We start from the raw sequence: 22,091 nt of genomic DNA, 5'->3' as shown, positions 1-22,091 counted from the left end.
GGCGGGGCTGACCCCCCACCTCCCACCTTCAGTTGCTGCCGCGGGAGCGGCTGCTTCTTCACACACACACACACACACACACACACACACACACACACACACACACACACGGGGGATGTGGGGGGATTCCTGGAGATCGCGGAGCTCCTTTAAACAGCTCAAACTTGTAGATCGCACGGATTTGGACCGGCAACTGCACAACACCTTCAACCGCACAGGAAGCTACCCACGGGATGCACCCACACCGACACACACACACACACACACACACACACACACACACACACACACACACACAGCCGGCAACCATCCCTGCCAACACCAACAGCTCTTTGCCTGCACTTTTAGCTCTGCCTCCTCCCCTCCAAAAAAAAAACCCTCCATGTGCAGAGAGACTCACCCACATTCCTCGCATTGCGCACAGCACGGACCCCGCTTGCTCCGGCGCATTGTTGGAAGACCACCTCTCCACCACCCCCCGCCCCCCCAAGACGCACAAACCCACCCCAACCCAGCAAACTGGACCCGGACGTGGCCCAGGGCTGCCCGAACTCACCCGCCCTGCCGGCCGGCTTGGCAGCTTCGCGGCGCCCCCACCGCCCCCCACTCCAGGAGGGTGGGGGTCCCGGCTCGCTGACGGGAGGAGACAAGGCGGCCTTTGTCGTGCCGGGGGGGGGGGAAGAGTGCAATCGATGCTCAGGCGAGCCCGCCCGCCCCCGCGCGAGCCTCCCTTCCACCCTTGCGCAAATTGGGCTTTCGGGATACCGGCAGGACCCCTTGGCGGAGCAGGCGGAGGCGACCCCAGCAGGGGACTCGCCTGGGCCCCTTGGCTGGGCGACGAAGGCCGAGCCCGGTGCCATCTGGAGCCCCCTCCCCGCTCTTCTCCCCCCATGCTAAGTCATGCCAGCCGGTGGGCAGGGCTGGGCAACCGGCCGAGAGGGATGTTTTGCAATGGGCAGCTCTCGCTTTCCTGGCAGTGGGGACGTGAGGGGGTCTACAAATGGCCCAGCCAGAAAGCTCCAGCGGTTTCCTCTGCTCCTTTCCAGCTGGGACTAAAAAAAAAAACTCCCCCTGGAAAAGAGGGGTCCCTGGGGGTCATCCAGCTCGACCCTCCAGGAATTCTCACGGAAATGCCTCCTCCTCGGACAGTTCTGCTTTGACAAAGGGTGGCCTGCTAGGCCTTGCACAACAGAGAACAGATCATCAGAGTTGGAAGGGACCTTGTAGGTCATCTAGTCCACCACCACCCCCACCCAAGCAGGAGACCCTACACCATTTCTGACCGATGGCAGCCCAGTCTCTTCTTGAAAGTCTCAAGTGATGAAGCTCCCAAAACTTCTGGTGGCAAGCTGTTCCATTGAATATAGAATACCAGAGTCGGAAGGGACTTTGTAGGTCATCTAGTCTAACCCCCCCCCCACCTGCCCAAGCAGGAGACCCTACACGATTTCTGACAGAGGGCAGTCCAGTCTCTTCTTGGAAGCCTCCAGGGATGAAGCTCCCACAACTTCCAAAGGCAACTTCTGTTCCATGGGTGGATGGTTCTCCCTGTCAGAAAGTTTCTCCTTATTTCCAGGTTGAATCTCCCCTGGTTCAGTTTCCATCCATGATTCCTGGTCTGGCCTTCGGGTGGCTTGGAAAATAGCTTGTTCCTCTCCCTCAAATATTGGAAGGCTGTGGGCTATGTGGGCGGCGCAGCCTTGTGTCCCTATGCAGACTGGATTGGTTGCTTTGCGGGGTGCTTTGGGGGGTGACATTTCCCTGCGACCACCAAAATTTTCTCGTGGAACACCAGTTGGCAGCCACTGCCCTAAACTCATAGTTGCAAGTCGAGGACTTCCTCTACGCAGAGCCCAACAAAGCCCAAAGGCTTGTAATCAATAAAAAACCGGTCAAAAGCGACTGGATGACAACAGCACAGCCACCTCACCGGTTACTCCTGGGTGAAGCCGACTCGATGGGATCCGCCACCCAACCTGAGCAACTGCTTGCAAGGAGCCCAGAAAATACATGGCAGCTGAGCTCTACTAGTCGAACTGGGCAACCGGGTTTTCGGGCGTCAATCCAAACAAGTACAACTTATTGCAAATTTGGGTTGGCTTCACGAAGCTGCCCTGCTCGGCTGGGACCGTGGACGGTTTCGGGTCAGTGACTTAGATAATGGCTGCTTTCCCCGCATGGTTCGGGTCCAAAGAGGGGTGGTGGCTTCATTGTTGACAAGAGGCTGACATGGATGGAATCTGCTTGGCCCACCGTGGGAACCGCCGGAGAATGAAATGCTGGCGTTAAGCCAAATGGAAGGAATGTTAAGAAGGACCGCAGGCATTTTTAACCTTGGACCGGCTGGGAGTTGGAAAGGTCTTCTAGTCCAGCCTCGGCTCAAGGAGGAGACCCCAGTCCACTTCAGACAAATGGTTGTCCGGTCTCTTCTTGAAAACCTCCAGTGGTGGAGCACACGTAGGTTTGTTCCGCCGATTAATTAACAGAATACCAGAGTTGGAAGGTACCTTGGAGGTCTTCTAGTCCAACCCCTTCCTCAAACAGGAGACCTTATTATACCATCTTGAACGAATGGCTGTCCAGTCTCTTCTTGAAAGCCTCCAAGAATGAAGCTCCCACAACTTCTGAAGGCAACTTCTGTTCCATGGGTGGATTGTTCTCCCAGTTAGAAAATTCCTCCTTATTTCCAGGTTGAAAAATCTCTCCTTGTTCAGTTTCCATCCATTCTTCCTCGTCTGGCCTTCAGGTGCCTTGGAGAAGAGCTTGACCCCCTTCCTCCTCCTCTCTGGGGCAGCCCCTCAAATACCTGAAGGCTGCTCTCCTGTCTCCCCCGGTCCTTCTTTTCATCAGACCGGACAGTTCTTGCAACTGCTAGTCCGTCTCCTTCTCCAGGTAGCTCAGCTCCAAAGACAGACGGGCACAGAGCCGGATTGAAGAGGGTCAGGAGAAAAAACTAGCAGGGTTTAAAGCACCTGGTCTCCCTACACCCCTCTTGAACCCATTTGCCTGCAGAAGATCGGGCTGTTTCAAGAATCAGAGAGCATGGTATCCTAGGGATGGAAGGGACCTTGGAGGTCTTCTAGTCCAGCCTCCCCCCCACCCGCCCACCCCCGTTCAAGGCAGGAGAACCTATACCATTGCAATCAAATGGTTGTCCAGGCTATGAAACCCCCCAACGAAGAGATGTCCTGTCCTAAGACAGGGGTTAGACTAGAAGATCTCCAGGGTTTTATGACCCCCATTCCTAGATGAGCCCACCTCCAGAGACCAGCTGGGGCCTCTCCTCCTTTGGAGGCTCCTAATAAAAGCTCCGGCGTCTCTGACCGGCATCCCAGCAGACAAGGGCAGCACGAGCAGATCGATCTCAATGCAATCTCGGCAGTTAGGTTCAACCTCAGAAGGTGCAGAGGGAGGTTTTGAAGAGTCAGCCGCCGTTTCTAAGTCTAGTTCACCATAATTTCTTTCTTTCTTTCTTTCTTTCTTTCTTTCTTTCTTTCTTTCTTTCTTTCTTTCTTTCTTTCTTTCTTTCTTTCTTTCTTTCTTTCTTTCTTTCTTTCTTTCTTTCTTTCTTTCTTTCTTTCTCTTCCTTCATTTTTTCTTTCTCTCTTCCTCCTTCCCTCTCTCTCATATATCTTTTATCTCTGTGTGTGTCATGTATCTATCATCTGTCTGTCTGCCTACAGTATCCATCCGTCCGTCCGTCCATCCATCCATCCATCCATCCATCCATCCATCCATCCATCCATCCATCCATCCTTCCTTCCTTCCTTCCTGTCTGTCTGTCTGTCTATCTATCTATCTATCTATCTATCTATCTATCTATCTATCTATCTATCTATCTATCTATCATCTATCATCACTCCCTGCCTGGCTGCCTGCCTGGCTGCCTGCCTATCTATCTATCTATCTATCTATCTATCTATCTATCTATCTATCTATCTATCTATCTATCTATCTATCTATCTATCTATCTATCTGTCTATCTGTCTATCATCTATCTATCTATCTATCTATCTATCTATCTATCTATCTATCTATCTATCTATCTATCATCTATCTATCACCAATCATCTATCTATCTATCATCTATCTCTATCTATCTATCTATCTATCTATCTATCTATCTATCTATCTATCTATCTATCTATCTATCTATCTATCTATCTACAATATCCATCCATCCATCCATCCTCTGTCTGTCTGTCTGTCTATCTACCTATCTGTTCATCATCTGAAAAAGGAGGCAGGGTAAAAACCTTTTTTGGGGGGGGTATAAAAAGGCAGATTTTTGGAACACGCAGCATAAATGATCACCTAACTCCCAAACTGAAGCTTGTCTCCCAGACTCGCCCATCTCTGTCTCATCCCTGGGGATGCCTGGCCCCTTCTCTCTTTTTTCCCTAAAAAAGTGCCATTGCATTTTTTCTGTACCCCCAAAAAAAAACCCCAGACATTTTTAGAAACGCATAACTTGATGAGGTTTATTAATAGCATAACACAATTCAGTCAAACTGGATGCCTGGAACCCGCCCAAGAACAATCTCCCATTCAGTTGTCGTTTCCTCTTTTGTGTGTGTGTGTGTAAGGAGGGTGAGTTATTCGCTCAGATCCTGATCTGACAATTCCTGTGTTTAACACTTGGGTGTTTTCATTTCTTTCTTTTTTTCCCCCTCCCGAACTACACAACGCAAGGAAAGCCTACACCACTCCATCCAGTTATGTAGTGTAAATATTTACAAGCAGTCCAATAAAAACAAATTTCCAGTAAAAACTCTGAACAGGTCCGGATGCAGAACATCTAAGCAGCATTAAGAGTGACCAGCAGCCTCCCATTCTTCCCAGGTGGGTAATAAAAGGGGGGCCCAGATTGTTGTTTTTTTGGGGGGGGGGGGTTAAGATGCCAACATTGTAAACCACTTGGAGAGGGATGGAAAGCACCGTGTGAAGCAGTATGTAAGTCTAAGGGCTATGGCTTATTTTCCTTCCTTCCTTCCTTCTTCCCTCCCTCCTTCCCTTTCCCTTCCGTCCTCCCTTCCCTCCCTCCCAGTGGTTAGAATGCAGCATTGCAGGCTGACTCTGCCCACTGCCACCAGTTTAAATCCCACCAGGCTCCAGGTTGACTCGGCCTTCTGTTTTTCCGAGGTGGGTAAAACGAGGACCCCAGATTATTGGGGACCAGAGGCTGACTCTGTAAACCGCTTAGAGAGGGCTGGAAAAACACTGTGAAGAGGGATATAAGTCTAAGCGCTTTTGCTAAGTGCTAAGGAAGGGAGGAAAAGGAAGGAAGGAAGGGTAGAAGGAGGGAAGGAAGGAGAGGAAAAGGGAGGAAAGGAGGGAGGAAGGAAGAAAGGAGATGAAAGGGAAGGAAGGAAGGAAGGGAGGAGGGCCCTGGTGGCACAGTGATTAGAATGCAAAATTTCAGGCTGACTCTGCCCACTGCCAGCAGTTCAATTCTGACCAGCTCAAGGTTGACTGAGCCTCCCCTCCTTCCGAGGTGGGTCAAATGAGGACCCAGATTGTTGGGGGCCAGAGGCTGACTCTGTAAACCGCTTAGAGAGGGCTGTAAAAACACTGTGAAGAGGGATATAAGTCTAAGCGCTTTTGCTAAGTGCTAAGGAAGGGAGGAAAAGGAAGGAAGGAAGGGTAGAAGGAGGGAAGGAAGGAGAGGAAAAGGGAGGGAAAGGAGGGAGGAAGGAAGAAAGGAGATGAAAGGGAAGGAAGGAAGGAAGGGAGGGAGGGCCCTGGTGGCACAGTGATTAGAATGCAAAATTTCAGGCTGACTCTGCCCATTGCCAGCAGTTCAATTCTGACCAGCTCAAGGTTGACTGAGCCTCCCCTCCTTCCGAGGTGGGTCAAATGAGGACCCAGATTGTTGGGGGCCAGAGGCTGACTCTATAAACCGCTTAGAGAGGGCTGTAAAAACACTGTGAAGAGGGATATAAGTCTAAGCGCTTTTGCTAAGTGCTAAGGAAGGGAGGAAAGGAAGGAAGGAAGGGTAGAAGGAGGGAAGGAAGGAGAGGAAAAGGGAGGGAAGGAGGGAGGAAGGAAGAAAGGAGATGAAAGGAAGGAAGGAAGGAAGGAAGGAAGGAAGGAAGGAAGGAAGGAAGGAAGGAAGGAAGGAAGGAAGGAAGGAAGGAAGGAAGGAAGGAAGGAAGGAAGGAAGAAAGGAAGGAGGAAGGAAGGAAGGAAGGAAGGAAGGAAGGAAGGAAGGAAGGAAGGGAAGGATGGGAAGGAAGGAAGGAAGGAAGGAAGGAAGGAAGGAAGGAAGGAAGGAAGGAAGGAAGGAAGGGCCCTGGTGGCACAGTGATTAGAATGCAAAATTTCAGGCTGACTCTGCCCACTGCCAGCAGTTCAATTCTGACCAGCTCAAGGTTGACTGAGCCTCCCCTCCTTCCGAGGTGGGTCAAACGAGGACCCAGATTGTTGGGGGCCAGAGGCTGACTCTCTAAACCGCTTAAGAGAGGGCTGCGAAGCACTATGGAGAGATACAAATAGTCCTCGACTTACAACAGTTTGAAGTGACCGTTCAAAGTTACAATGGCGCTGAAAACCAGTGACTTATGACTGTTTTTCACAGTTACCACCTTTGCAGCATCCCACGCTCGGGTGATCAAAACTCCAGGGCTTGGTAACCGGCTCATATTTATGACGGTTTCATTCAAGTAGCCAAACTCAAATCCTGCAACTCTTCTTCCTATGTTTTCATCTGCAGGCCTTCAATCATCTTCGCTGCTCGTCTCTGCGCTTTCTCCATAGTCTCAACGTCTTTTTTTTCCCGGACTGCGAACAAAAGTGGACGCAACATTCTAGGTGTGGCCTTACTAAGGCTTCATAAAGGGGTACTAATACTTCACTTAATTTTGAGGTTGGGCCTCTTTTTATGCAACCAAGGATCGTGTTAGCTTTGGGGGCTGCTCTTGCACACAACTGGCTTGTGTTGAAGGGATTGTCCACTTGGGACTCCAAGGTCCGTTGCTTCTTGTCTTCCTCCAGGTGATCTGGAGAATAATTTGACCCCTTTCTTCTTTGTGGCAGCCCTTCAGATACGGAAATACTGCTGTCACGTTGCCCCTGGTCCTCCTTTTCTTTAGACTAGCCAAACCCAAATCCTCCCAACTGTTCTTCGTATGTTTTAGCCTCTAGGCCTTTAATCGTCTTAGTTGCTCTTCTTGGCACTTTTTCCAAAGTCTCAATCTCATTTTTGTAATGTGGCGACCAAAACTGGATGCAGCCGCTCTGCGAAGATTTAAAGCATCTACCACAGGCCTCTCTGGAGGTGTTCCTTCATTGTGGCACCAGGAAACAGGCCGCACTCTTGCTCTGCTGGTGTGTGTGAGTGTGAGTGTGTGTGTGTGTGTGTGTGTGTTAAAAATCCCCTTCCCTCAGAGAAGTGGTTTGCCATTGCTGAAAAATCTGCAAAGTGCATTTCTTTCGCCAGGATATAACCATTCATCAATTTCCTTTCATGCTTTAACTGTTTATTCTCTGTTTTCTACATTTCATTAACTGCCTGGAGTATTCACCGGGGTAAAAAGGAAAGGGGAAGGAAGAAATTAAAAAAAAGCAAAGCAAATAAGTCATAAATAAGAGAAACCTTGATGTCGGGGCAGCCTTTGAGGATGGTGGGCCTTGAACTCGCCACAGGAATGCTCCTTAACTCCCTGGAGCCCCCCCTCCCCACCGCCTCCCCAAGAAAGCCCTCTGCTTTTTTCTTCCCCCTCGGAAGGAAGACTAACCTCAGCTGGTGGAAGGAAAAATAAACAGGCATGCAAAGAGGTGTTGACAGCTTCACAACCCGTCGGAGGCAACTTGACCGAATCGCAAGAGTTTTCTTGGATTTCTCTGCTCAAGTATGAAGAAGAACGGACTTGACCTACGAAGAGCAACCGTTGCAGGAATTGGATATGTCTGGTTTAATGAAAAGAAGGACTAGGGGGTGACATGAGAGCATCTTCCACTATTTGAGGGGCTGCCCCAAAGAAGGGGAGGGGGTCAACTTATTTTCCAAAGCCCCTGAAGGGCAGGAGAAGAAGCAACGGATGGAAACTAACCCAGGAGAGAAGCAACCCAGAACTAAGGAGGAATTTCCCTGACTGTGAAAACAATCAACCAGCGGGACAGCTTATCTCCAGAAGTTGTGAGTGCTCCAACCCTGGAGGTTTTCAAGAAGAGATTGGGCAGCTATTTGTCCAGGATGACATAAGGTCTCCTATTTGAGCAGGGGGGGTGGGGGTTGGACTAGAAGACCTCCAAGGTCTCTTCCAACTCTGTTATTCTGTGTTCTGTGTTCTAAGTTCCTTTCAATGCTAACCTTGGAAGATCCCTGCAAATGTTCCAGAATTAAGCCCATGCTGAGGGCCACCAAGAAGTTCAGAAAAGTCCAAGGTCTGCAGTTCGGGTCAAGGTGCCTCCAATATCCACTTTCCAAAAGGGGAACATTTTCCCCTTTTGGGGAAAATTTCTCCATGTTTTGGACAACAGTCTTAAGTTACATTCATACTCCTCTGAACACACGCATTGCTCACATCCCATGTTCAGCACTCATGCACACGTTCTGGCTTGGAGCTGGCAAGATCTATGGGGTTTTTAAACTTCTCACTGCTCTCAAAATTTTGGTTCCTTTCTTGCAGACGTTTCATTACCCAACTAGGTCACATTATCAGTGCAAGCGAGTGTGATGTTTGCTCCTTAGTACTTCCTCAATTAGGGTATTGTCTTCCACTTGATAAAGTTTGTCTGGTGTTAATCCCTGCTTATCTGGGTGTTGCCTTCTGGAGAGAATATGCTCTGGCTGTTTTGTTTCCTTCTTAGCTTGGTTGTTGTCTCTTTGGAACGATGTGTAAACGTGGCTTATTTTTATGTGTCTGTTGGTGGTTGATCTTTCTGAATGCCAAGCTTCTGGGAAGTCACTAACGTTTGGGAGAAGGAGTTGTAGAAAATGTACATTGCTAGGAGCTGTAGATCAATAGGGAACAAAGCCCATATTCCCTTGCACAGATGTTACCCAGTTGGGTAGTGAAACATCTGCAGAAAAAAACCTAAGAGAGCACCAAGAACAACTCTTCCTCCTCCCCCTCCTCCTCCTCCTCCTCCTCCTCCTCCTCTTCTCTCCACAAACTTCCCTCCCTTTTAGCACTGATGATGTTACCTAGTTGGGTCATGAAACGTCTGCAAGAAAACCACCAAGCTCAGAGAGCCCCAAGGACTCCACAGTCCATCCTTCCTTCCTTCCTTCCTTCCTTCCTTCCTTCCTTCCTTCCTTCCTTCCTTCCTTCCTTCCTTCCTCCTCCTCTTCTCTCCGCAAACTCCCCTCCCTTTTAGCACTGATGATGTTACCTAGTTGGGTCACGAAACCTTTGCAAAGTAAACCACCAACCTCAGACAGCACCAAGTCCAACCCTGAGCCCTGAGATGGATCTCTTCTATTGATTATATGAGAATTTACTTCCAAGGTACGTCACACACCTCAGGGTCTGCCAGAAGCACCGGATTACCCCTCCCACCATTCTCAGGGTCTGTGAGAGTTGCAACTAAACTAACCAGAGGACGCCAGATTGGCAAAGACGGAGAGAAAGAAGCATTTAAAACCCAACGCACGTCACATGGTTTCACATGTTCTCCCCCCAAAGACAAAAGTGCCTTTGACCAGCTGATTAGTGTCATGGTTCAGCTTCTAAACGGCTCAAAGTGAAAATGGCCAACCACCAAACACTCGAGTCATCACGAGATGCCAATTCAACACCCCCTTTTTTCTGCTTGTTGGCAAATCACAAGATTAGACTGAGGGTCACAACCGATGGTCACAAATTCTGGGAGGCCGTTCCAATATCATTGCATCATTTAGGTGCTTCATCCCTGGGGTTTTTTAAGAAGAGCCTGGACCACCATCCGGTTGGAATGTTGTAGGGCAGGGACCCCCAAACTTGGCAGCTTTAAGAAAGACTTGTGGACTTCAACTCCCAGAATTCTCCAGCCAGCGAGAATTCTGGGAGTTGAAGTCCGCAAGTCTTAAAGCTGCCAAGTTTGGAGACCTCTGGTATAGAGTCTCCTTTAGCAGGGGGTTAGACTAGATGACCTCCATGGGTCCCTTCCAAGCCTGCTATTTTGGGATTCTGGGTTCCAACCTTGATACTTGGATTTGCCCAATGCAGGCATTCTAATTCATCGATTGATTGATTGACATCTTCCCCCAAATGACATGAATTCTGCAATCCGTATGAACTCCCAAGTACTCCTCAACCACCACTGAGCCCAACATTTCTGTTGCTAAGCACGACGGCCGTTAAGTGAGTTTTGCCCCATTTCACACACACACACACACCCGCCCTTGCCACCGGTGTGAAATGAATCGCTACAGTTTTCAAGGGAATCTTCCCTCCCCATTGGCTGCTTATCAGAGGTCACAAAAGGGGAATGACGTAACTCTGGGACACTGCAACCCGTCATAAATAGGAATTGGTTGCCAAACGTCCAAATTGTGGCCACGTGACCAAAAACGTGGAAAAAAACGGTCCTAAGTGACATTTTTTCAGTGCCACTGTAACTTCGAATAGTCACTAAACAAATGGTCGTAAGTTGAGACTACCCCCACTTGCCCTGTTGGGGTCCTCCATAGGTAAAAGGTTCCCCTCCTTGCACACCCCTGCTAGTCGTTTCTGGCTCTAGGGGTCGCCGCTCACCTCCGTCACAAAACCGAAGAAGAGCCAGCGCTGTCCGAGGACGTCTCCGTGGTCTGTATTCATCTATTTAGGAGATTAACATATCTCGTCTTTCGTTCCAGAGCTCAAGGCACCAGACACAACGTTCCCATTTTCCCACGACAACTTTCAGATCCAGGCTTGATTTTGTCTGTCTGGGGTGAGATCGATTGACCTTCCTGGGTCACAGAGCAACAGAATGCGGCACAAAGCTCCCCACTGGCGACAGGACGAGCATCCGGCCATTAAACGCTCCGCTAGCTCCATTCAGTGGCCCAGACTCCAACCCTCAAGGGATGATGATAAGAGTAACAGAATTACAGGATTGGAAGGGACCTTGGAGGTCTTCTAGCTGAACCCCCTACCCCAAGAGGAGGTGACTTTATATCATTCCGGACAAATGGCTGTCCAATTTCTTCTTCAAAAGCTCCAGCGATGGAGCATCCGCCCCTTTGAAGACAAGCCATTCGGTCACAGAACGGAGGCTGACCCCTCTTCTCTGAGGCAGCCCATCAAGTGCTGGAAGACAGCTATCATGTCAGCCCCTTGCCCTTCTCTTCCTTAGACTAGGGAAAGGGAAACACATCCGTGCCAGTCATTTCTGGCTCTAGGGAGCCGTGCTCATCTCCATTACAAACCCAAAGAAGAGCCAGCGCTGTCCGAAGACATCTCCATGTTCATATGGCTGGCATGACTGAACACCTTCCAAGGTGAACACCTTCCAAGGTGCACAGAACTCTGTTCCCTTCCCACCAAAAGGGGTCCCTATTTCCCAACTTGCATTTTTAACACTGCTAGGTTGGCAGAAGCTGCTGGGACCAGGAACGGGAGTTCGCTCCGTGACGCGGCGCGAGGGATTCGAACCGCTGCAACTGCCAGCCTTTCTCCTCAACAAGCTCAGTGTCTGAGCCGCCGAGCCGCCGCATGTCTCCACAGGGAAAAGGCCCACCGTCCTTCCACCACGCTGTCGTTCTCTTGGAGCCAATTGTCTAAGGTTACCCTTTCCCAAACACCCCGCACCCCTCTCGTAAAACAGCACGCGCCTTTATCAAAATAAGCCTTCAAGCCGGTTTATCAAACCCCAAACATTTCCAATATTTATAGACTTTCTGCTTTGCTTGGTAATTTCTCATCCGATATTTCAGCGGGCTGTTAATCATATTTTCCCTGGCGGGTCTTCACAAATCAGGAGAGGAGACCCCATTTGTCATCCATAAAATAATCCCTTTTCTCCCGCCCCTTCCAAACCTTCAGAAGGAAAGGGGGGAAAATTTTTTTTTAAAAAAAACAATACTTCGAGCGGGATCAAGCAGGCGGAATCGTTTGCCGTCAGCCAAAAGAGCAGCTGGTCCTGCCAATCTTCGGAGCAAAAACACCCACGTGTCAACATCTAGATGGCTGGATGGCCTTTGAAGGTCTCCAACCTTGGCAACTTTAAGATTTGTGGACATCAACTTCTGGGAGTTGAAGCCCACAAGTCTTAAAAAAGGCCAAGTTTGGGGACCCTTGCTCTAAGATCTTCCCGTGCTGCAATTTCGGTTCGCTGAGTCCTCTTAGCCACACACACCCACACCCACCGCTGTCAAGCAGAGCGTGCCAACTCAGCCCAAGGTGAAGGAAGGTCCTACGCCAGAGGAGACAGCCAGCAATTGGCATGCAAGGGAGGCCACCCCCTTCTACACGAAAGCCAATGCGGCATTAGCAGAAGGACAGGATCAAGATCATGTGGAGGGCTAGCACCGCTTTATAAGGCCCCTGGTAAGGCCACACACTTGGAAGGCTGCATCCAGTTTTGGTCCCCGTGATCGAAAAACGATATTGAGACTCTGGAAAAGGGTGCAGAGAAGAGCAACCGAGAGGATGAGGGGACCGGAGGCTAAAAACGTACGATGAACGGTTGCAGGAATTGGGGTAGGTCTACTTTAATGAAAAGGAGAACCAGGGGTGACATAGCATTGTTCCAATATTGGCAGGGAACCCCAAAGTAGAGGCAGTCAAGCAGAACGAGAAGCAACGGACAGAAACCAATCGAGGAGAGAAGCAACTCAGAACGAAGGAGGAATCTCCTGACAGAACAATTAACCCGTGGAACTACTTGCCTCCAGAAGTTGTGAATGCTTGCAACACTGGAAATTTTTAAGAAGAGATTGGACAGCCATTTGTCTGGGATGGTATCAATCAATCAGAATGGAGATGGAAGGGACCCTGAAGATCTTCTAATCCAACCCCACCCCCCACCCCCCGTACCATTTCAGGCAAGTGAGGTTCTCCTGCTTGGCCAGAGGGTTGGACTAGAAGACCTCCGGGGTTCATTCCAATTCTGTCCTGGACCGAAGAGGCTTTAATGCCAGGGTGGGCCATCCTGAATTATGGGGGCTGCAAACTGTCCCAGCAGAGGAAGCTGGCACTCTCTGGCTTCGCTTGCTCCCCGCTGGGAGCTTGCAAATTTGAGCAGGATGCATTAGGCCAAAACTAAACCCAGGGAAGTTTTTTTTGGGAGGAGGGGCAGGGAGCAGGGGGGGACGGTGCTCCTATTTCTGCACCCCCCCCCTTTGATGGTGTCACTGGCCAGCTCACCACTCAGCAAAAGGCGCTGACATCACCGCTTCCTCATCTCGGTTTCTGCATCTCATTAAGGGCAAAGCTTTGGCTGCTTCATTAATTCAAAATGCAGGTGATCAATTCTGGGTTGGTGTTGGGTTTTTTTTTTAAAAAAAATAAAAAAAATAAAATTCCGGAGCGATGATTTAAAATTTAAATATTCCTCAAGTGGCTTTTTCTTTTTTTTTAAATCTCTTAAAAGCTCTGCTGCAGGGGCTGCATAGCCGGAGGAACCGAATCCTCTCCGTGCTGGAAGGAGGTTAAAGGGGAATCAATAACGCTTCCTGTGAGCCTCGGGGATGCCCACCTGGCGGGATTAAGTGATGCACACACACACACACACACACACACACACACACACACAGACACCCCAGGCAGAAATGTGGGAAGGCCTCCCCGTCCCAGGAATTTGGATGGCGCCCCTGGGGTCAAAGACAGCGAACGGCCCCACCCCTCGGCCTCATCTGAGCCTGGCCAGGCGCCCGCTCCCTGCCTCTGCTCATCCCAGCTCCTCAACCAGAAACAGAGCTGGAAGGGGCCTTGGAGGTCTTCTAGTCCAACCCCTTGCTCGAGCAGGAGACCCTAAAAGTATCCTAGACAAAGGGCTGTCCGGTCTCTTCTTCAAATCCTCCAGGGTTGCCTCCAGCACCCACAACTTCTGAAGGCAGGCCTTCCCACAGATTAATTCTCCCCATTTTTTAGGAAATTCCTCCTTAATTCTCCAGGTTGCTTCTCTCTCCTTGATGAGTTTCCACCCGTTGCCTCTTCTCCTGCCTTCGGGGGCTTTGGAGAAGAGCTTGACTGCCTCTCCTTCTTTGGGTCAGTCCCTCAGATACCGGAAGGCCGCTCTTCTTCGCTTCTCTCCTCGACTGGCCTCTCCGGGCCTCGCTTTCCTTTTCAACGCAGGGGAGATGCCAAACTTTTAAAAATTCATCTTGACTAACTGGATTTGCAGAGCAGACCTCCAGAGATCCCGGGGGAGGGGGGGGAGCTGGCAGTGAGCCTGAAAGTCCCCCCCCACACCCCCACCCTAAGCAAGCCAGCCATTTAAGGGGGGAAACGTAAGTTTGGTACAAAAGGAAAGCCAAGGAAGTCACAGAGAGGTCGCACGTGAACGCCAAAGAGAGGGAAAGTGCCGGGGGAATTTAAAAAAAAAAATGCAGCCCAGCATCCTTAAAACTCAGAAGAAGTTGATGAGGAAGGATGAGGACCCCCCCCCCCTCTTTTAAATGACCTCTCCAAGAACATCCCTTGCGAAACTGCATCTTGCGGGGGTGGCGATCGGGAAGCCATTTGGGATGCAAACAGGAACCCGGACTGCTTTGGTTAGTTGTACTCAGTCGAAATAGAGCTGAAGGGACCTTGGAGGTCTTCTAGTCCAACCCCCCCCTCTGCTCAAGCAGGAGGCCTCTATACCTATGCTATTTCAGTCAAGTGGCTGTCCAGTCTCTTCTGGAAGACCTCCGGGGGTGGAGCACCCACAGTCCTTCCACGGACCGATAGTTCTGGTCGCCGGGACGTTCCTCCTTCATTCCAGGTTGCTTCTCTCCACGGGTAGGTTCCCCCTCCGTTGCTTCTTGTCCTGCTTTTTGGGGGCTTTGGAAAATAAATTGATCCCCCCCCCACCTCCTCGCTGTGGCAGCCCCTCCAATATTGGGGGAGGCTGCTGTCCCGTCTCCCCTCCTCCTTCTCTTCTTTAGGCTCGACCTACCCAGTGCCTGCGACCCGTTCTTCATCCGTTTGGGTCTTGCAGGCCTTTCGTAGCCTCCAGGCGCTGCATACGGCCTCTCCTCTGATTTCCCTTCCCTGTTCCTGCCTCCTTTCCGACCCCAGAGACCCCCCAGGAATTCAAGAGAAGGTGGACGGACGGACCCTCGGAGCTGGCAGGCAAAATTTCCGCACTGCCATCCACCCCGGCGCATCTCAGGTGGGATGGTGCCTGGGGCATAAAGGACGCCCAGCTGCTCACCTGGTGCCTGGAGGAGCTCAAACCCCCCCCCCCCCCCCAGGAAGACCAACACCCCTCCTTCCACCCCCCACCCACCCAAAGCAGGCAGACACACTATCGACTTGTAGCATCCTCGTCTTCTATAGATTGCGTCTGGGTTTGCTGGCTCACATCCAGTCCATTATTTTTGCAAGGCCAGGAATCCTGCCAAACTTGGCACTGGTCCATCAGCCAAGCCCCCTCCCTTTCCCCCCCCCCCCCTCCCCAATCCCAGCTCCAAATATTGCCGAGCGATTAGCGTCGCTCCATCCCATAATAGGGAAAGCAGAGCCTTCCTTGGATTTGAAGAGGAAGGAGTCCTTCCGGGAGGGGCAGGCTCTTCCCAGGGAGGATGGCTGGCGAACGCCCACCTACTCACCCCGTTTCTCCATGGAGTAGCCCCCGCAAGGAGCCGCTCGGCAGGCGTTTTTTCTCTTTTGCAGAAAGAAGTTGAAAGAGGCTCCGCTTCCTGAAGGCCAGCAGGGGAGGGTTTGGGGTGCTCCAAGACTGGAGGATTTTAAGAAAAGTCTGGACACCCTTTCATCTGAGGGGTTAGAGAGGGGCTCCTGCTGGAGCAGGGGGCTGGACTAGAGGACCTCTGAGGTCTGTCATTCTGCCTTCCCAGCAGCTGCGATATGAATGAAGGATCCAGGAGGAATTCCCATCCTCTCTCCAGCATTCCAAGCATCCACCAGGCCTCTCAGCTTGCAAAGGCTTCTAATGTTGGCAGCCATCGAAAGCAACCAAGGAAGAACCTTTTTCCCGGGGTACAAATGGTCTGAATTGAGCCCCCATTTTCTTGGGGGGCTGGGGGGAGGGGAGGAGGAAGGTCTCCCTCTCGGCCTTCTCCAGGCCCCAGATCAAAACCTCACCCAGGGGATCCAAAGCCGTTTCCTCCATGCACAGAGGAGATGCCAGCTGCAAACGACGATTCCTTTTTTGCAAATGTTTGCGTAGGTTCCAAAAGTGATCGTTCCCCAAAAGCGGATTTTCTACAAGCGAGCGGATTTTGTTTTTGTTTTTTTTCCTCGAAGGCCTTTCGCTTCTCATCCAAAGAGGCTTCTTCAATTCAAACCCCGTTCAGTTCCCCAGAAGTGAAGAAGCTTCTTTGGATGAGAAGCGAAAGGCCTTCAAGAAAAAACAAACAAAACAAACGAATTAGAAAGTCTAGTTGCCTTTTGGAAAAAAACAAAAAAAACCCACAAAAGCACCTTTGGGATTTTTCGCAAGGAATTGCAAAATGCGAGGCACCATTCCAGAAAAGGAAGGGAATGAAAACAACCGCCACCATCAAGCCCTCCAAGCAGGCAGGAAAACGTCGCCCCCTTTTCAACGCCAGGACCGGCCTTCCGTCCATGCCTGCTATTTTAGAAACAGCCCACTCAGCCAATTCCTCCTCTCCGTTTCTCGGCACCACTTTCCCCGTCGGTTTCTTAGAAGACCCATTAGCGGAATCAAACTTCCTTCTCTTAGGGAGGAAAAAAAAAAAAAAGAGCCAACAAGCTGAACAGCTGGGACTTTTTGAGCGCCAGCCCTGCAGAGGAGACACCCCCTTCCCCCTTGCCACGTGTGGGATCCCCATCCCCCCGCTGCCCCGGGAGGCACTTCCAGGAAGTGGAATTGGGTACGTCTAGTTTGATGAGAAGAAGGACTAGGGGTGACACGAGAGCAGCGTTCCAGGATCTCAAGGACTGCCCCAAAAGAAGAGGCGGTCAAGCCATTCTCCAAAGCCGGGGTCTCCAACTTTAAGCCTGGGGGACCTCAACTCTGAAAGTTGCCAAGGCTGGAGACCCCCGATTCGGAGCATCTGAAAGGCAGGACAAGGAGCAAAGGATGGAAACTCACCCAGGAGAGAAGCAACCTAGAACTAAGGAGGAATTTCCTAACAGTTGAAGACAATTAACCAGTGGAACAACTTGCCATCAGAAGTTGTGGGTATTCTGACACTGGAGGTTTTTAAGAAGAGACAGGCAACGGCCTGGAGAATAAGGAGTCCTCGACATATGGCCACAATCGAGTCCAAATGGTTAAATGGCTAAGCAAGGCCGTTCTTTTGCTCTGTTTTAGTGACCTTCCTTACTACATGAATTGCTGCCGTTGTAAAGTTAGGTTGTTAAGTGAATCTGGCTTCCCCCACAGACCTTGTTTGTTCAAAGGTCACAAAAATGGGATTCAGGTGACCCTGGGACATGCAACCATCATAAATATGAGTCAGCTGCCAAGCGTCCAGATTTGGAATGGATGCTGCCACGGTCGTAAGTGTGAAAAATGATCATAAATGGTCGCTTTTCTCAGTGCCGTTTGTCACTTTGAACGGTCGCTAAATGAATGGTTGCAAATCAAGGACTACCTGTAGTTGTGGACAAGGGTCCTACTTCCCCAGAGAGCCTCAAATTTGCTCTTTTTCAGCCGTGGCATTTCGCTCCCCCTGTGCTCTTGGCCAGGAGGGAGATGAGGATTTGGCTGCCCAATGTCAGGATGAGCCTGCTGGTACCTTTCCGACTGAACACCTGACTGAGAAGGTGAGCACCTGCCTTTGAATCCAAGGTGTGAGTCAAAGTAGAGGTTGCCAGCCTCCTTCGGTGGCTTTGCTACTGCAGGCAAACACAGCTCGCTCCTCCTGCCGTGTTTACAAGGAGGAGCTGGAGGAGCGAGTCCAGGAAATGGGATCTTCCCAGCTCAAAGCTCTCCGCTCCCCCTTCCCCCAGCCCTCAAGGGATCCAGTGGGACCGAGCTGGACCCCATCAGGGCAGGAGAAAACCACCGAAATCTGGAGCTTTCTCTACCACAAGCACCTGAAAGGCTAACAGCATCCTTCAGTTGGGAGAAGGCCACCGAGAACCCTCAAAGTTTCCGACAAATTTCTTCTTAGCAGTTTAAGCTCTTAATCTGATCCAGATAATAAGGCCTCTTTCGAGTCCAAGCCCCCCCCTCCAACCCCCCACCCACCCACATAATTCTCACAAATATCCCTTCTTTGCAGAAGGACCAAGCCCACGGGGAGATTCCTCAGAACTTCTGGTTTTTTTTTCCCAAGAAAAGACAGTTTTGTTTCCTTACAACTTTGCTTTTCGGTCTCTTATGCGGCCTGCTTGCCTCCTGCCTCTCTTTGCAACCCACGCCTCCCTCTAACGCCAGCCTCCAAATCCCCCAACCACCACCACCAAATGGACTAAAAGAAAGAAAAAAAAAACCCAGGAACGACCAGAAGGACCATGGAAGCGGAAGGGCAGCCAACAGACAGCGGAGAAGAGTCAAGAAACACAGAACCAGCGTGGAAAAGTGTGATATTCCTTAAAAAAAATATGTTTTTTTTTTTTGCAAGATGCCCAAAGCTGCTGCTTTGTGTTTGCTAACTGTCCAGGAAAAAAAAAAACCAAACACTTCCCTGGTTTATAAAATACTCCTTTGTAGTGAGGCTCGGCCTCTCCCCCCCCCCTCCCTCCCCTGGAGCAAGTTGGAAAGGAATTAAAAACCAAGCACAAAATTTTGCCTTTGACTTGTAAGGCTGCAGCTGCCTGTTTTGCTCCTTAAAAGGTAGGACAAAAAAGGGGAGGGGGAGGTCGTCTGAGAGACCCCCATATTCCAGAATCCCTTTTGCAGCCCCCAACCCTAGACAGGAGGGTGACCCCTTGTCCCCTCCTTGAGAGAACCGAGACAAAATCCTCCACGTTTCTCCAAACAGGAGCAGGTTAAACTCATCAAAAGCTCGGCTTTTATTCGACTTCAATACAATATTATCCCCCCCCGTTTGTCCGGAAGGGAAAAATCAGGGGAGAAAATGAGGAGGGGGTTCTTCTCGCTTCCCCAGCTGGTCCTTACTCCAGATAGCTCAAAGCGCTGGCTCGGAGTAGCCCCAACTTTGGTTAGGGAATCTCCGGCCAAGCCGCGGCCATGCCATGAATTGGGGAGGGGGGCGTTCCAGTAAGGGGAACCAGCCTCCCTTCCTCAGGTAACAGGGTCTTTCTTTTTTTGGGTGGGGGGCAGAGAAGGAAGGAAGCGATCCCGGCAGAGACGCCTCGTTTTCTTTCTGCAATTGGGAACGGCGGGGATCGCTAGCCAGCCCGCCGGCTCTCTCTCTCGACCCTAAGCCGGGGCTGAAGCGCGGCCGCTTGGAAGGAGACCCGAAGGAGAGAGAGAGAGAGAGAGGATGGGGAGGGGGCGCCGCAGGGACCCCGACCTCGTGGTCTCCCCTCTCTCTCATTCCCTCCGCTGCAGGCAGGAAGCCTCCGCGCCCCGCGGAGCCTCCGAGATCCAGGAGAGGACCTGCCCCCCACCGCCTTTCTTCTCTCTTTTGGGAGGGGGTCGCGGTTTAGCCCCTTCACCCCCTCTCTCGCGCGCCCCCTCCTCCCAGTTTTTAAAGCAGTAATTTGGGGGGGCGAAGTGGCTTTGCTGCTGGCAGGGCAGAGGGGCGGGGGGGCGGCCGAGATGAACCTGCTGCTGCTGCTGCGACCCCGCGCTTATCCGTCTCGCCCCTCGCAAGGCTGACTCCCGACGACGATACCCCCACCCCGACGACCCCCGACGACCCCGCGCCAGGGCGGCAAAGAGAGCCGGCGGCGGGCACAATCAGCCTCCCCCCACGGCGGGAGGATGAGGATGAGGAGGGGGAGGGCGTGGGGAGGGGAAAGAAAGACCCCCCGCAGCTACCTGACCCCACCAGTGGGGACCCTTCCCCATTTTGCCGCCTCGCCTCGCCTCGCCTCGCCTCCCCGCCAAGAGCCAAGTTGCTTTCCGGGCTTCGGCGGCAGGCGAAGCAGGGACGACCGCCAGGACGGACGCCCCTTCCCCTTTCCCCGGGAACGACCCCCGCCCCCCACACCCGCCTTTTCTTTTTATTTTATTTTATTTTATTCCCCCCCGCCACGCCTCGCCCTGCCCCGAAGGGGCAAAGTTGCCCGTCGCGTTTCGGCGACGGGGAGCAAGCGAAGCAGCCCAGGCAGAGCCCGCCAGGACCGAAGCCCCTGACCCGGGACCCCCCGACCCATTTGGCCGCCGCCGCGCCTTGCCTTGGTCCTGGTGGGGGGGCAAAGTTGCCGTTCGGGGGAGGGGTTGTGGGGGCTGGGCGAGGACGGACGCGGCTTCTTCCCCCCGTGCCCGCCGCCGCGAGACTCACCGTGTCCGCGCCGCGTCCTCGGCGCGCCCGGCTCGCCAGCGCTCCGCCTGGCCCCGCTCGCCCCGGGGTTGCCCGCCTCGCTCGCTCGCCGGCTGCCTTCTCCTTCCCGGCGGCGGCGCTGGAGGCAGGAGCGGCGGCGGTGGCAGCAGCAGCGGCGGCGGCGGCGCCTCTCCCGCACCAGCTGCGAAGAGAGCGGCGGAGCGAGGCGGAGGGCTTTTAAGCGCGCCCCCCCCTCCCTCCCCGGTCCCACCCCCATGTGACCAGCCGGGCGGGCGGAGGCAGCGAGGGAGGGAGAGCCGGGCGGAGGCCGCGGCGGCGGAGGCAGCCCGGCTTCTCCCCGAGCGGGACGCGGCCCAGCAGCGCCCGGAGGAAGAGAGGCGCAGCGCCCCGCTGCCCCCCGCCCCCCCATGGGATGCCCGAGGAGCCGCGCCGGGCTCGGCAGGTGCGCCCGACCGGCGGGGGGACGGTGAGGTATCCGGAGGACCCCGGCCCCCGGCCCGGAACGCCTTGGGAGCGTCTTCCCGCAACCCCGTGCCTGCCGCACGTGTGGATGGGCAGGCGGACACGGGTCTGCGGGGGCGGAGGCCTTCCCAAGGAAGGGAGCTGTTCTGTATTGCGGCCGGTCTTTTAAGTCAGAGGACAGAAGGCCAAGCGCGGCTCTGGGCGCCGGCGGTTCCCGCGTCGATGCCCGGGCGGCAACCCGTGTCCGTGGGAACGCGCGCCTGGCCGACTCTCGGTCTTGGGAAGGCAGCTTGGAAGCGCCGCGGTCCACCTTTGCAACCTCCCCAGACCAAAGGGGGAAGCTGAGATTGGCATTGACGGTAAAAAGGATTGCAAAAGGATTGTCAGGGGGTGCCTCGTTTAACAACCGCAGCACTTAGCAACTGAAATGCCGGTCTCAGCTTTGTCGTAAGTCAAGGACTCCCTGCCTAATTAAAAAAAGATCACCGCAAAAAAAAATCAAAAGGGGGCTCCTTTGGGACGGGGAGGGGCCTCTCCCTAGGAGCACATAGTCCTCGACTTACAACCCCAGCTGAGCCCAACATTTAGCTAAGGAGGACAGTTAAGTGACTTTTGCCCCATTTTACGGCTTCTTGCCGCCATCGCTATGTGAGTCACCGCAGGTTTTTTTTAGCTGCACGGTTGTTAAGGGAGGCTTTCCCGCGGACTTCGCTTGTGAGAAAGTCACCAAAGAGGATCATGTGATCCTGGGCCACTGCGACCATGACCGTCATAAATAGGAACCGGTCTCCAAGCTGTCCGAATTCTGGTCACATGACCCTGGGGATGCTGCAACGGTCATAAGTGTGAAAAACAGACCCAAGTCTTTTTTTTTTTTTCTCCAGTGCCATTGCAGCTTTGAAGGGTCACTAAATTGAAAGTCTCCAAACTTGGCAAGGGACCTTGGAGGTCATGTAGTCCAACCCCCTGCTCAAGAAGGAGGCCCCTATACCAGAGGTCTCCAAACTTGGCCACTTTAACACTTGTGGACTTTTAACTCCCAGAATTCTCCAGCCAGCTTTGCTGAGAAGAATAGTTGCAGCTCAGGGGTGAATTGCGGGGTCCTTGTTGCTCTCTGAGCTTTGTAGTTTTCCTGCAGACGTTTCATGACCAGACTAGATAGTATCATTAGTGCTAGAAGGGAGTGAGGCTTCCAGAGATGAGGAGGAGGAGGAGGAGGAGGAGGAGG

The 22,091-nt window shown here is 52.3% G+C and overlaps 1 protein-coding gene across 1 annotated transcript in view; it reads right to left on the bottom strand.

Annotated features, from left to right (window-relative positions):
- Positions 1-21,505, bottom strand: part of CNTFR (ciliary neurotrophic factor receptor) — a 334,285-nt gene extending 312,780 nt beyond the window's left edge. The window contains exons 1-2 of the mRNA XM_087923232.1: positions 21,500-21,505; positions 20,402-21,182 (exon numbers count right to left, since the gene is read on the bottom strand). Of these exons, the coding sequence (XP_087779358.1) occupies positions 20,402-21,182; positions 21,500-21,505 (787 nt within the window). The remainder of the gene's footprint in view (positions 1-20,401; positions 21,183-21,499) is intronic.
- Positions 21,506-22,091: the final 586 nt, after the last annotated feature.

Source organism: Pseudonaja textilis, chromosome 2, assembly GCF_049901715.1.
Source record: "Pseudonaja textilis isolate UNSWEBS1 chromosome 2, rPseTex1.2, whole genome shotgun sequence".
In the NCBI taxonomy this organism is placed as follows: domain Eukaryota; kingdom Metazoa; phylum Chordata; class Lepidosauria; order Squamata; family Elapidae; genus Pseudonaja; species Pseudonaja textilis.
The sequence above is the reverse complement of the archived record's forward strand: the minus strand, read 5'-3'. Positions and strand labels throughout refer to the sequence as shown.